General features: G+C 41.2%; 1 protein-coding gene across 1 annotated transcript in view; it reads left to right on the top strand.

The window, feature by feature from the left end:
* The window catches only part of DENND5B (DENN domain containing 5B), a 105,415-nt gene that overhangs the window by 56,002 nt on the left and 35,653 nt on the right, over positions 1 to 13,760 (top strand). The window contains exons 4-5 of the mRNA XM_053943765.1: positions 8,848 to 9,035; positions 12,244 to 12,777. Of these exons, the coding sequence (XP_053799740.1) occupies positions 8,848 to 9,035; positions 12,244 to 12,777 (722 nt within the window). The remainder of the gene's footprint in view (positions 1 to 8,847; positions 9,036 to 12,243; positions 12,778 to 13,760) is intronic.

The raw sequence follows: 13,760 nt of genomic DNA, 5'->3' as shown, positions 1-13,760 counted from the left end.
ATTGATAGTTCTTTGCAGAGCTCTGCTCCACATGGACTCCAGGGGTTTGCTTTCAAGAACTGAAAATGAAAGGTTTTATCTTCTCTCATTTGAAGTGTGAGCAGAAATCCTGCTGTTAGTTTTGATTAGGCTGCTTTTCCCCTCCCTCCTGCTTCTGTGTGTGTGCAGTTATCCCCTTTCTTCTTTGGTTTGAATCATGCTGCCTTTGCCACTTTGCACTGGGGTTTGATATTAAACAGCAGCACCACTGAAATGCCTCTCACCCATCCCTGCTCATCAGTCCCACCCTGGTCCCTGCTTATGGACTCACTGAGAAGTGTTTTTTTTTCTTTTTTCTTTCTCACTGAAAGATAGTAGCATTAGGAAAAATGTGCTTGTCAGGTTAGATTTTTGTAATATTTTGTGCATGTAGAGAGCAACCTGTATGTGCATTAGTTTTGCAATAGTCATTGAGACAGATACAAAATATCTACTAAATAATTTTGACTCAGCCTTCATATCCACCAGAAGTTAGATAAATGTTGTTCTTCCAATTACTGGTTATAACTTACAGTTTACTTGGCTTGTTTGGTTTCATTGGGTGGGTTTTTTTTAAAGAAAAGTGAGATAGTGAGAAGTAATCCTTTCCACCATTCAAATTTCAGATTTTTTTCTTCCCCCTCTCTTCTCTTCAATTTGTGAATCTAGGGATGTCCTTGACATGACTTTTACTTGCCTATCTAATGTAGACACAATTTGGTGGTGCATGGGGGAAAGTATATAGCTGTCTTAGGGAAAATAGCAGTGTAATGCTGGTTCCCAGAGGTGAGGAATGTGGAGTGGAGGGCAAGTGCAAAGCCTCAGTTTTGGCATACCCTGATAGCTGAGTGCTTGGCTAATTGTGCCTGAGGCTTCTTTTAAATGTCAGTCTTTCAATTCCTGAAAAAGAAAACCGCAGCTATTTTCACATTTGAGATATAACCAACCTGGAAGGTACCAAGATCTGCTCTCTTCAGCTTTGAGATCCATCAGGGAGAAGCACTTTTTTAACTCTCAATTTCTTTCAAGGCAAAGGATGAAAAGGCTTTGGCTGACATCTCTTGTTCCAAAATAACAAATGAGAGAGGGATTTTGCAAGTTCACCCTTCTTTGCCTTCCTGCTTTAAAGAGGGTGGACTCGTTGGACTGTGTTTCCAGAGGCCTGGCCTTGCTGCAACCTTCCCAAACTCAACAAGAGATGAGTAGAAGATCCTCTGGTTGCAATTTCAAGCAAGACAGCATTATTTACACAAAATCACAATTCACTGACATAATCCTGTACTACTCAAGAAATCAGAGCAGGAGCAACACCTACTTCAGTTCACTAAACTATTTCAGTGAGAGCTGCTGTTAACATGTATGGGAAATGTAAGGTGACTTTTTTGTGGTTCTTGTAAACCTGTTGGAAGGAAGCTTTTCATTTAAGCTTGTCAAAAATTTAGTTCTTCTTCTATACAATAAAGGCTTCTTTTGGAAAGTGCAATGAAAATATAAATTGTTGCACAACCCCAACCGTACAAAGAAGCCTAGCTGGTAATAACAGCAGTGAAAGACTGGCACAAAGGTTGCACAGAGACTGTACTGGCTTTTCTGAAGTGGTTTTTCTCAAGGGAGCTAGGAGTTGAGGATGAAAAAGTTTATTTTTAACCCTGTAGCTGGGGCATAATGTTTCCAGCAGCCTGAACAAAGGCATCTAAATCAATGAAGAGGTGAGGGTGTTGGGTGACTTTATCCAGCTTGCCCTGGATGTGTTCCCAGTGTGATAGGAGAGTGTCTGGCACAGCTCTGCCTTGGGGACAGAAGCAATGAGTGGCTGTTTGTACCATGGCTGCTACAGTCATCTTTGGGTATCCAGTTGCACTGCTGATGGTGTCTTAGGGGTGACTGGTACCTCATCACCTGGGAAAATGCAGGGATTGTTGTGGGTTGTATCTTCACTTTACAGCTGTGGTAAGCAGAGACTGGCAGCCAAGAATGATGAGCTCATTTTTTAAGCTGCTTTGTTCCAATGCATGTTGGACTGCACAGCTGGGTGACTGGCAGAGACCTGTGCTTGCACCTCAGTGGCAAGATGAAAAGATCAGCCCTTGCTGTTCCTGGAGACTCTGTGGACTTCCAGGGAGTTAATCACAACCACTGCTGGTGAAAAGTGCCAACTCTGGTCTGCAAAAGTGTATATATATATAAAATATATATATATATATAAAAAAAGGAAATCTGTACCTGAAATCACCTTCACTCTACATTAATTCCTGCAGCTTCAGGTTCCATCCTTCTGCATATAGAGAATATTTTTAAGATTAAATAGGGCAAGTTTTCAACATTTGGGCTTTGAAAACCAAGGGGAGGGATTAGATATGCTTTCACTACAATTCTTTAGGGTGCAATCTTTGCAGTGGTCTTGTAAGTGCCCTTTATTTAGAGCACAGCTCTCTCATGCAGCTGTGCAGATGTAAGGTCTTGTCTATGTCCACTCTTCAATAGCTACCACAATATCCAAAGGATAAGCAACAAAACATCACTGGTGTGAGATTCCTGCTGGAGAGGGATGAATTAAACTGTGAGTTCTGTGGAAACCTCAGCAATCCATTTTGTATGTCTGCCTTTCAAGGGATTTAAGCATGAGAGGGAACGTGTGGATGAGACAGAGATAAACTTCTTAGAGCTTAGGCTGTTTCTGCTCATTATAATTTTGAGTGTTTTCCAAGTTGTTTTTCCAAGGGCTTGAGTAATTGGTTCTCCAAGATTGAAATATTCTTTGCATTATTTTTTTTTTGATCTTATAAATTGTAATACAAATTACTACACATGTATAAAGTCATTGCCTAGAAAGTGTTGTGTCTGAAAGATCTTTATGAGGTCTGTTTTGGGGTAGATTTTTAAAAAATAATGCATGCATAATGTGTTTGCCTTTTAAAGCATTTTTACATCAATAGCTACATAGAAAACCTTTGCTCTTCTACTCATTATTTAAATAGTTACCCTCCACACTAATATTCATCCAAATCAGTGGGAAGTTATTGCAGAGAACAAATTGTATGGGGACAAAAATCTCTGTGCTGTGGAAGAGACCTGGGTTTATGGCCTCAGTAGAACTCCACTCAGAGGCTGCAGTGCATGTTTCCCTGGAAAAAAAGGCAAGTTATTAGGTAGAAAAATCAGAGAATGACATATAGCCTTCCTTTTAAAGTTAGGTGAAATGACAAAATTGGTTTTTAATTAGAAGTTGCTCAGTTTTGTTAGCTGTCAGTATAACCTGAAAAGTGAAGCTTTTAAAGCATCTGGAAAAAAAGAAGGAGCTGGCTCAGGTCTGTGCCACAACCCCACTCCTGTTGGTGTTCACAGTGAGCTGTAAAGGGAGATAGAGCCACTGCTTTTAACACTCTGCTCACACACACCACAACCTCTTCATTTTTTCTTACTTGATTGTTTTTTTTTTTCATGGTGAAGCATCTTTACTTTTTCAGAATGAGGGGAAGAAAGCTAAATTAGGCCTTTACATTGCAGTTATGGCAAATGCCGAGATAAATAACATGGCAGTCTAAAGTGATCATGACCAAAGTTGTTCCCTGTTGGACTCTTGTGTCCTCCCCATCATCGTGCTGCTGGCTGGGGAGCCTGTTCTGCCTCAGCAGCCATGGAAGAGAGCAAGGGGCTCCCTGTGTGTTCAGGAGCACTTTCATGAATCCTGCTGCCACCTTGTCAGTCTTGTCACAGACTTCTGCCCTCTTCTCAGAGACTTAACGATGCTGGTAATGAGAGCTAATTCTTGAGGTGGCTCTTAATCATAAATTAATTCATGCTGAATTTACCACTGATGGCAGGCTGGGACATAGTTAAATTATATAAATGAAAATGTATTGAAGCAGAAGCTTTTTAAATGAAGTGTTGGCCAACATGGAAAAAGGGTAAGAGCTGGCCTCAGTGAATATTTGCTATGGGATGTTTCCCTTGGGGCAGAGTTGACCCCCAGTTTGAGAGGCTAAATCTTCAGGCAGTTAGATGCAGGCTTGTCTTGACCCTTCTATTTAAGAAAATATGTATTTTCATATTTGCATAAATTGTCCCACTGCTTTTATCATATAATTGATGTGCTACATCACTCCCTGGTAAATGCACCTTTCCTTTGGGAATGGAAGGGCATTGAGATGCCAGCGGTCATTTCCTTGGGACAGGCTGCTGGTTACAGCCCCATGTCATGGCACCTGTCCAGGTTCCCTGAATGCAGCTCTGCTGCAAGGTGATTTCTCTAGTGAATAAATATTTTCTGCACCATTTTTGTGTGTTTTATCTGAACAGCTCTTGAAAGTCACCAGGACTGGCTTGTCAGTTGTCACAGCTGTCAGCATGCAAACCAGATGAAAGGTGGAAGCTTCCAGGGCACTTTGATGTCTGCAGCACTTGTGTGTGGTGCTTCTGTAGAGCTGTTGAGATGTGATTTGAAAACCTTTGCTTTCATAAACAATTTCGGTCTCCAATGTGAATTTCAGATTTTTTTTTTTCATCTGCAGTATGCTATATATAAACATTACAGATCTGAAAGTACCCAGACCCAAGACAGGTCTGGTTAGGAAATGTTCTTGACTCATACTCAGAGCTCAAAGCAATTTAATTTTCCATTTTTTTCCAATATATCTGGCTCATCTAATTCATATCTTGTTAAAAAAAAAAAAAAAGAAAAAAAAAGGCAGCTGAATAATAATTGCTTATAATACTTGGACTGAAGTGGTAGCACGTGAAAAAACTATTGGTCACAAGAATGTTTTAAAGCCTGTTCAGGTCTTTTCCTCTGAAGAATTAGCTTTTATTCATTCGGGTTCATTGATGTTTTGGTTTTTTTTTCCTCTTTTGTTGGTTTGGTTTGTTTTGTTTAAAGACACTTGTTTTGTGCATATTGATAAAGTACTCTTTGAGAATACCATCTGATTACCATCTTCCAGGATACATTTTTAAATATGTGGCTTTGCAAAGCTGCAGTTTTCCTTTATGTGTGTCCTGAAAGCAGTAGAGCAAAGGAAGTGGTGTCCAGATAACTCATCTCTTCAAATGCTTCCAGGTGCTTTCAAATTGTATGTAAAGTGAGACTTCAAAAGGAAAATAAAGAAGCAGTCTATTTTTAAAGCCTTGTACTGGATTTAGAGGATCCAGGCTGTGACTCCAGCTCTGTGGTAAGCTTCCTGCCCTACCTTTGGTAGGTTACTGGAACAGAGAGTTGGAAATTGGCCAAGTTGTGTTTTCATTGGGAAGGCTGGAGGTGTTGAAACTGGAGTAACATTGCACTATTCCCAGCAGGAACGCCTTTTCTGGGGTGAATGAGCATGTGTGCTCTTACACATGCTATATACACAAAGTTCCTGTGACTGGGAATTTGCTGAGAAGGTCCCAGGTGAAACTCTTTTCTGTTTATGACCAAAGATTTGAATCTGTTTTGGGGGTAGAACCTGAATGCAGTCTTAGCTCTCTGGAGCAGGGATAACACCGATGTCTTTTTGCCTCCTCAAAGGATCTTGGTTTTGCTTTGATGCAGCATAAGAAGGATTTTGAGATATCAGACTCTTTTGTGGCAGGAAAAAGAATTTTTATGTTGAGCTCTTTGAATTGCTTAACATCTCAGAGCTTCTTTCCCCAGTATGTATAATGAAAAGAAGAATATTTTGTTTTGTTTTTTTCAGTCACTGCCCATGTTTGAACTTTAAGGTCTTTGGAATAGATATTTCTTATTGATTATTGTCCTGTTATTGTGGTATGGAGAATCAACATCAAGAGGAAAAAATTGTCAAATTTTGTCAAATTGTCCAGTTTTGTCCTCTCTCAGAAAAATATTTGTAGGGAATTGATGTTCACGTGCTGAAACCATTTCCATCTCCAGCAGAAAACAGTGATTAGTAATTCTACAGGAATATCTCAGGGTGTGCATTTTAACACCCTGTATCTTGTGAGCCATGTGAATGTTACCGGAGCTGGGTAAAGCTGGCTGAAGATGGTGCTCGAGCAACAGAACTGCCAGCCTGCAGTGGAGCAGGTCCCTGCAGCCATTGCATGTCCTGCACAGGGAATTGAGGTGCTTGGCGAGGGGTTCCCTGGCAGATGGTGCTGGAAAAGGGAGGTGGATCCAGAGGCTTTGAGCTTGACTCTGCTGCACTCTCCTCTTAGTGAAAAGGTTGTGTGAGGGACAGCACTGCACCAAATCCAGCTAAGCTATTAGGAAGCAGTGGTTGCAGTAGAAGCCCCAGGGACCACTTTGCCCTGGGGTTATCCTCCTTGAGCAGTCTCTCTTGGAAAATGTTCTGTGAACAAATTAGAGATGGAGTTTTGAACACAAGAGTCTTAGTATAATTTTGGTTGGAAAAGACCTGGAAGATCAACTCCAGCTGTAAGCCTAACACTGCCAAGCCCACCTCTCAATCATGTCTCTAATTGCCATATTTACATGTCTTTTAGATGCCTCCAGGGATGGTGACTCAACCCCTTCCCTGGACAGCCTGTTGCAATACTCACCAACCTTTTCAGTAAATAAATTTTTTCCTAATATCCAATCTAAACCTCCCCAGGCACAACTTGAGGCCATTTCCTCAATCCACTGTTTCCAGGTTTTCCTCAGTAACCATGTAAGCTTCCCGCAAATGATGATAGGTACAAGAATCTCTCCATCAAAAATTATTTCAGGCTTTATGTGATAGGTGTCTAACCTTGTACAGGCTTGAAAGTATATAAAAAGTAATTAGAGTTTCTGTCTTCTTTAAACAGATAACAAAAAAAATATTTACAGATTTTTGTATATTTTTCTGGATGAAACTGGAACTTCCCTCTCTTCAGTCAATACTGTTGAGTACATAAACATTTTTATATGGTAATCACTGACAAGGATTGCTAGATGATAACAGCCTCATCATTTAGTCATCACTAGTTTGTTTTTTTTTTCTTAAATCAGCTTTTCTCATAGTAAATTGGCTACAAAATTTGGGCTAGTGACCATGTTAATTATCAGTAGTACCACAGAAATGTCATCATGCATTTCCAGAGCTGAATGCCCTTATCCAAAAAGATCCTTGTGATTTTTCTGCCAAGAGCTGTTTCTTCATGTGGCTGTGTAGATCAGGACAGAAGGTGTTTCACATACTAGGATGTGCTGCTTTTTCTATTTGGTTTTTTTGATCTTTAAAGATTTCCGAGTTATGGAACGTTATAAGACTCCTAACTTTCTCCAAGTAGGTATTAGAACTTGAGTATGTGTAAGTGTTCTTCAGCAAGACAGGGATTGCACATGTATAGTTGTAGACCACTGCATGGGCAGGGATTCCAAAGCAACTGCTCTGTAGCTGGGAGTGTTTTGGAGGTGTAACCTTGAGACTGACTTGCATGCATGACAATAATTTTGCAGACTGACTGAATAGCTATTAGTAAGACAAGATGAAAAATGTTTTTGCCCTGCTAACTGACCTTCTGCAAATTGTGGCTGGTTTTCCATAGAGAGGTGCTAGCAAGGAGAATGGGTGATGCAATTTGTTGTTGTAATTTGCATATTTATTCAAGAACATCTTCACAGTGACCTCCTAATAGCTGAGCAGTGTCAGATGACAGCGCTTTTGCTGTTGTTGGTGTCTGCCAAGGCCTCGGGCTGCGATGTTCAGGAAATGGGAAAGGGTCAAGCTGGGCTCCTCTCCAGACAAAAGCAGTCAATGGGGCTGTAGGAAAAAGCCTTCTCACCTGACTCAGAACCAGGGTGTTCATGCATGTATCTTTCATCTCCTGGAGTGGGGCAGAGACGATTAGGAGAGATGGGCAACAACTTAAGTGTTGCCCAGGATCTGGGTCTGGCCTCCATGAGAGGGAAAATCTTTTTGTTGTTCAAGCCAGAGCTTGTGAGACTCGCTTGGGTTTGGGCACTGCCATGGAGCTTACAAACCCAGGGGTCTTCCCCTGTTTCCAGATGGATGGTCTGCAGTTTTGAGATTTGCGGTAAGGATGACCATCTCTTTAAGACCAGTATGTGATTGATTTATTTATATCAAAAATTTGTGCTCAATTTATCCCTTTATTTATATTAATAAATATCTTGTGGTATTGCATCATGCCAGCCAGATATTTGATAAATAATTTGCTGTTACCCAAATTCTGAAACATCCAGATCAACTGGACCAAAAGAAATTTTACTTTAAAAAATAATGCACAATGTGCTTACTAAAATCAAGATATTTCAAAGAAATTAACTAGTGGGTTAAATACAAATTTGGGAAAGTAACGTAATATAAATACACTAACTGCACAGAATATATTTGAGAACTAAATTTATATTAGGCTTCTGTTTGGATTTAACTTAAAAGCACTGCTTTTATATACTTAGGGACTGTAAACTAATGCTGGTATATGGCCAAGACAAGTCTTCTGGAAAGTACACTCAACTTCGGAAATAGTAGCAAGTGAAGCCAGAAGCAGGCAGGCAGGAGCAAGCAAGAAACCACAATGTTTCCTTGAAATTCATTTCTTTCTCCTCTTCTTCCCATGTAAAAATACATGCTTATTATGGAATCAGAGTATTATTATCCTGTACTAGAGACAGAAGTTTTGGTATGTTTTTAATAAATTAATTTATTGACAGAATAGATCTAGATAAGGTATGAATATCTATGCTCAGCTGTTTCTTTATGGGAGGAATGAGTTTTAACAGATTAATTAATGTTTAAGGTTTTTAAGTACTGTTTTATTTTCCAAACAACATCTTATCATGTAAACATGGTTTCTGTCTTGTTTTATCATGGATGTCCTTGCCAAACAGATCTCAAGAGCAGAACACAGGGAGATAATTCAATATCTTTCACCCATATCCAGATTATCAGCGGCTGATGACGGTGGCAGAGGGAATCACAACGCTGCTGTTCCCGTTTCAGTGGCAGCATGTGTATGTCCCCATCCTTCCTGCCTCTCTCCTGCATTTTCTGGATGCTCCTGTTCCCTACCTGATGGGGCTGCAGTCTAAGGAGGGAACTGACCGCTCCAAGCTGGAGCTGCCTCAGGAGGTCAGTGTCTGCCTTTGGGGTTGCTATCCTGAAATGTCTTATTAATACTTGTGTGAATTACTGCTGGGAAAGGATGCCTGGTGTTAGTAGGCTTCTTTGGCACTGTGGAGCCAGCAGGAGTGTGATAGTAGGGAAGCTTCCACTGCCCTTCTTGGTCCATATCTGAATTTAGTGAGTACCACTTACTGTTTTGATTTCCAAATGCATCTCCTTATGTTTGTTGTGACAAAGCTGAAATTTTGCTGGCTTTCCCTACATTACACACTCCACCAGGTTTTGTTACTCCATCAGTGTCACAGTCCTTCTGACAGAGGGCTAAAGAGCATTTCATTCGGGGAGGCTCTTGGTGGGTCTGGGTCTCAGGTGCAGTTGCTAGATGGTGTGAACCTGTCCTTGTCCCCCTGCTGCTGAGGAGTGTGCTGTGTCCTGCCAGCCCCATCCCTTCCGTGGCTGAGCCCATGTGTTCCTGGGCTATTGCTAGACCACCGTCCTGGCCTCAAACAAGCCAGGCTTGCATTAATACTGTGCCTGTGAACCACTTAGAGAGGAAAAAAAAGGAGAGGACATCTTCTTAATCTCAGGGTTAAATCCTTCGTAGTGGAAAGTGAAATGGAGATTTTTCTCATCAAAATTTGATGAAGGTGATTAAAACTGCTTCACATTTTAACCTGGCCATATAGCAAAGTCTTTGGGATATGGCTCACCTGTGTCTGCATTCCAGAGGGTGACTGGAACCCCAGAGCATGCCATGTGCTTTTAAACTGAGGTTTCTTTTTAAAATCAGTGGGAACCCCAAGAGTATCTGTTCATACAGCAGCAACATCTCCTGCCATTGGCTGTGCTAAGGGGACTTTGCTGGAGGCAGAGTCCTTAAGGCTTCCAAATACCTGCTCTGATTGAGAAGACAGACAGGAGCAGCAGCAGAGGAGAATATGCAGAAGTGGGAGTTTTTGTGTGCAAGTGGAGAGATAAACACAGGGCAGGGGTAATAAAATTTTTAATAAAAGTCTATTTTACATATTGCATGAAGGTGATTGAGTCAGCCTCGGTGGCATGGAACTGCAAATCAAGTTTTACCTCATGAATACAGTGACTGAAGCACATGAAATCTGCACTGGTGTGGAAGCAAAGCTGCTATCTAGCTATGCTTCTCAGTAAAACCATGCTAATATTACATAATTACTGCAATTTTTAAAATTATTAGTCACGTGCATCTGCTTAGCAGATTAAGCTGTCATTTTCCTTCAATTAAAATTTTAATGTAACAGTATTTAGTATTCCAGTATCGCTGGAATAGCAAATATCACCAGGGAGAGAAGAGTAAGAGTGGGGTGGAATCTGCCCCCTCTGTGATGTTTAACAAATGAGTGAAAAATACCAGCATTTATGAATACCACAGGTCCAGTGACTGTGTGAGAGGGAAAGAAAGAAGACACATTGAACAGGGAAGATCTTGAATCTCAAATTTCTCTAGACAATAAAAAATAAAAAATCCCTCAGCATGAGAGCAATGATGAACTGTTCACATCAGCATTCCATTATTGTTCGGGCCAGGGGCTAGCTTTTCAAGCTCTTGCTCTAAATATAAACCATTTGTTTGTTAGAGATAAAAATTCTAACAACTGGCCATCATGCTGTCTTAAGGTTACTAATCTCCCTGCATTAACTTTAATCATCAGATGTTTTTGAAGAGGGGAGTGAGACCAATTCCCCAAGGGTTTTCTGAATCTAAATCTCATTTTTCAAATTTTGTAAATGATATGCAAAGCTGAAATTAAAACGCCTTTGAAATGAAATATTGATAGATAAGAAGGCAGTCCCTGAGCTAAAGAACTCTACTGATTCATACCACAACTGTGTAATAGCTACATAGTTAAATAAAGCAAATTGTTTTGTATGAAGAAATGTATTTCTTTGTACAGACTGAATTTAATACGAAAAAGCTGAAAGGACACTCCTTCTTTACCAGGTGAATCCTAATATGCTTTAAAGTATCTATGTGAAAGGCGATTAATGTTAATAAACATGTCCCTGAAATATCCAATATATTATAAACATATTTGCTGTGAAATGTATTGTCCTGCTGAAAATAAACCTCTCAAAAATGAAGGAAAATAAGTTATTTGTCTTCACATAACCTGAAGATTAATCTAGAGTGTTTGGTAAGAAGCAGAGAACACTAGAAGTGCCTGGGAGAAGGCAGAGGAGCTGTGCTAATTGCCAAATCAGGTTAACAAAGACCTGCTGCTGCCCTATGGGTTTTCTGCCTCTCCTGTTCTGCAGTTTTATGCCAGGATAAAACACAACAGAGCTCAGCATCTTGGGAATCTGACCTGGTTTAAGATTTTACTCATCCCAGTGCACTCAGCGAATTTCAGATGTAAGCCGCTGTTCAGAAGATCAATTACTGTTTTTCATTCTGCTGTTACTCCTGAGGGTGCATTTGCAATGTAATTAATTTTTATGTGAGGTTCTTCTATCCCTCCATCGACACTTACCTAGTAAAAGTATCTACTCTACTAGATTAATGTCTTCACTTAACTTTAATCTTACAGGCTGAGATCCATCTCCATTCATAGCAAAGCTAAAAGCACTCTCTTTATATCTCGGGCAGAGGAATTGCCACTATTAAAAGCCTCCATGGAAACAGGGGGTCAAGGGAGTGGAGAGATAAGATTTGGCCACTTGTAGACAAGCTGTACTCAGACATAATCCCAGAGGATTTCTGTGGGACCTTCTTTTGTAGTTTTGCTTGAAGCAGCATCATCTTTCTCACTGAACATCTCATTTCTTGGTAGCACAGCTGCAGAGGCTTCTTGCAGTTGGATCCTGATAAAATAAATGTGCCTGTGAGATGCAGTAATTCACACGAAGGGTATTTGCATGGGCTGAGAAGTGGTGCTGCACTTCCTGCTTGGTGATGTGTCCTTGGCTGCTCTGGGAGGGCATATGAAATCTTTGTAGTGGAAAGTTTGGGGTCTACATGTCCTAGGAAGGGAGGAGAATGCAGGAGCCTTTATTTGTCATCCAGTTGACCCTCAGCTTTACTGAAGTCTGAAATGTCACAGGCTAGACAACACCGCTAAAGTGTCCTGCTGATGTGTGCACTTACCCTTCTGTCTGGAAGCACCCTGGGAGAAAGGGCTACGTGGCAGGGGAACCAGTTCAGTGCTGAGTGTCCATTTTGAAACTTTTTTTTGTATTTCAGGCAAACTTGTGCTTTGTAGACATCGATAACCATTTCATTGAACTGCCGGAGGAATTCCCACAGTTCCCCAACAAGCTGGAGTTTATCCAGGAGATCTCTGAGGTTCTCCTGCAGTTTGGGATCCCTCCAGAAGGCAACCTGCACTGCAGCGACAGCGCCACCAAACTCAAGAACTTGGTTCTTAGTGACCTGGTGAACGACAAGAAGAACGGGAACATCCCCAGCAATGCCCTCAACATGTACGAGCTGCTGAAAGGCAACGAGACGATCGCCCGCCTGCAAGCCCTGGCCAAGAGAACGGGCGTGACCATGGAGAAGATGACCATCACCAACCCCCTCACAGAGGAGAAGGATGGGAAGTTGTCATGTGAGGAGCTGGAGCTGAGGGACTACAAGCTGAACGTGCAGCTCCGCGAGGTTTTCGCCAACCGCTTCACGCAGATGTTCGCAGACTACGAGGCGTTCGTCATCCAGGCTGCCCCCGACATGGAGTCGTGGCTGACAAACAGGGAGCAAATGCAAAACTTTGACAAAGTAAAGATAGCCATGTATTCCTGTCTCCATCTAAAAGGGGGAGGGAGGATAGCTGTATTTGTGTATATATAGCCTAAAGTACCCTTTAATCTGCCATTCCTCATCTGCCTCACTGCAAGATTTGTCCATTTCCATTACACAGGGCCAGATCTCCTGCCAGCGTAAATCGGAGCACATCCACTGAGCTGTTCAGAGCCATCCTGGCTTGTACAAACCAAGCTGGCAGGCTTCTGCCCAGCTCAAGGGGCTGCTCCTGTGGGTTTGGTGGAAGTGTAGCAATGCAAAGTGACTTCTTTTTCTGTCTTTCTTTCCTTTTTTTGATTGTTGTGAGGAGAGGTGCACACTTGAGACAAAAAAACAAATCTAGTCTTTCATTTTTCCTAACCTCATGGTAGTGTTTTTGGTGATGGGTAATGTTGTTCTGAAGAAGGTTATCACTTCAATGGAGTCATAACAACACTCTTTTAGTGTATGCACAAGAGGGAAAAGGAATCCCTTGAGATTAGAAATGGGGATATAAAGAGATGGGAGGATAGCAGAAGGAATGGGAAATGTTGGGAAGCTTGCACAGCTGCTGAGTGATCCTACAAAGCAGATAGTGTTCTTAGCCATCGTCTTTTTTAGGTACAAGTCCTTCTCTAAGGAAAAGGTTAAGAGGATGAACAGTGAGGAACAGACTAAATACTGATCTGAGTCAGTTTTTGATTAAAAAAAATTGCTGCCGTGCCTTTTATTGGTTTGTTTGTTTTGGGGCATTAAACAGTGCAACGTTCAAAAAGATGGGATGGTTTAGGCAATCACTGCTAGTGCTTCTGCAATAAAATGGGCTGTTAAGTTTAGGGTTTTTAAAGCTCAGTTAGAGACTTAGACACACAGTCAATTCTAATTGGAAATTCATGATTAATTGCCCTGTGTAACATCGCAGAGGAGCACTGTGCACCCCTTGATATGTGTGACACCTTAATAAGTGATATGGTCCCAGG

This window comes from Vidua chalybeata, chromosome 5, assembly GCF_026979565.1.
Source record: "Vidua chalybeata isolate OUT-0048 chromosome 5, bVidCha1 merged haplotype, whole genome shotgun sequence".
In the NCBI taxonomy this organism is placed as follows: domain Eukaryota; kingdom Metazoa; phylum Chordata; class Aves; order Passeriformes; family Viduidae; genus Vidua; species Vidua chalybeata.
The sequence above is the reverse complement of the archived record's forward strand: the minus strand, read 5'-3'. Positions and strand labels throughout refer to the sequence as shown.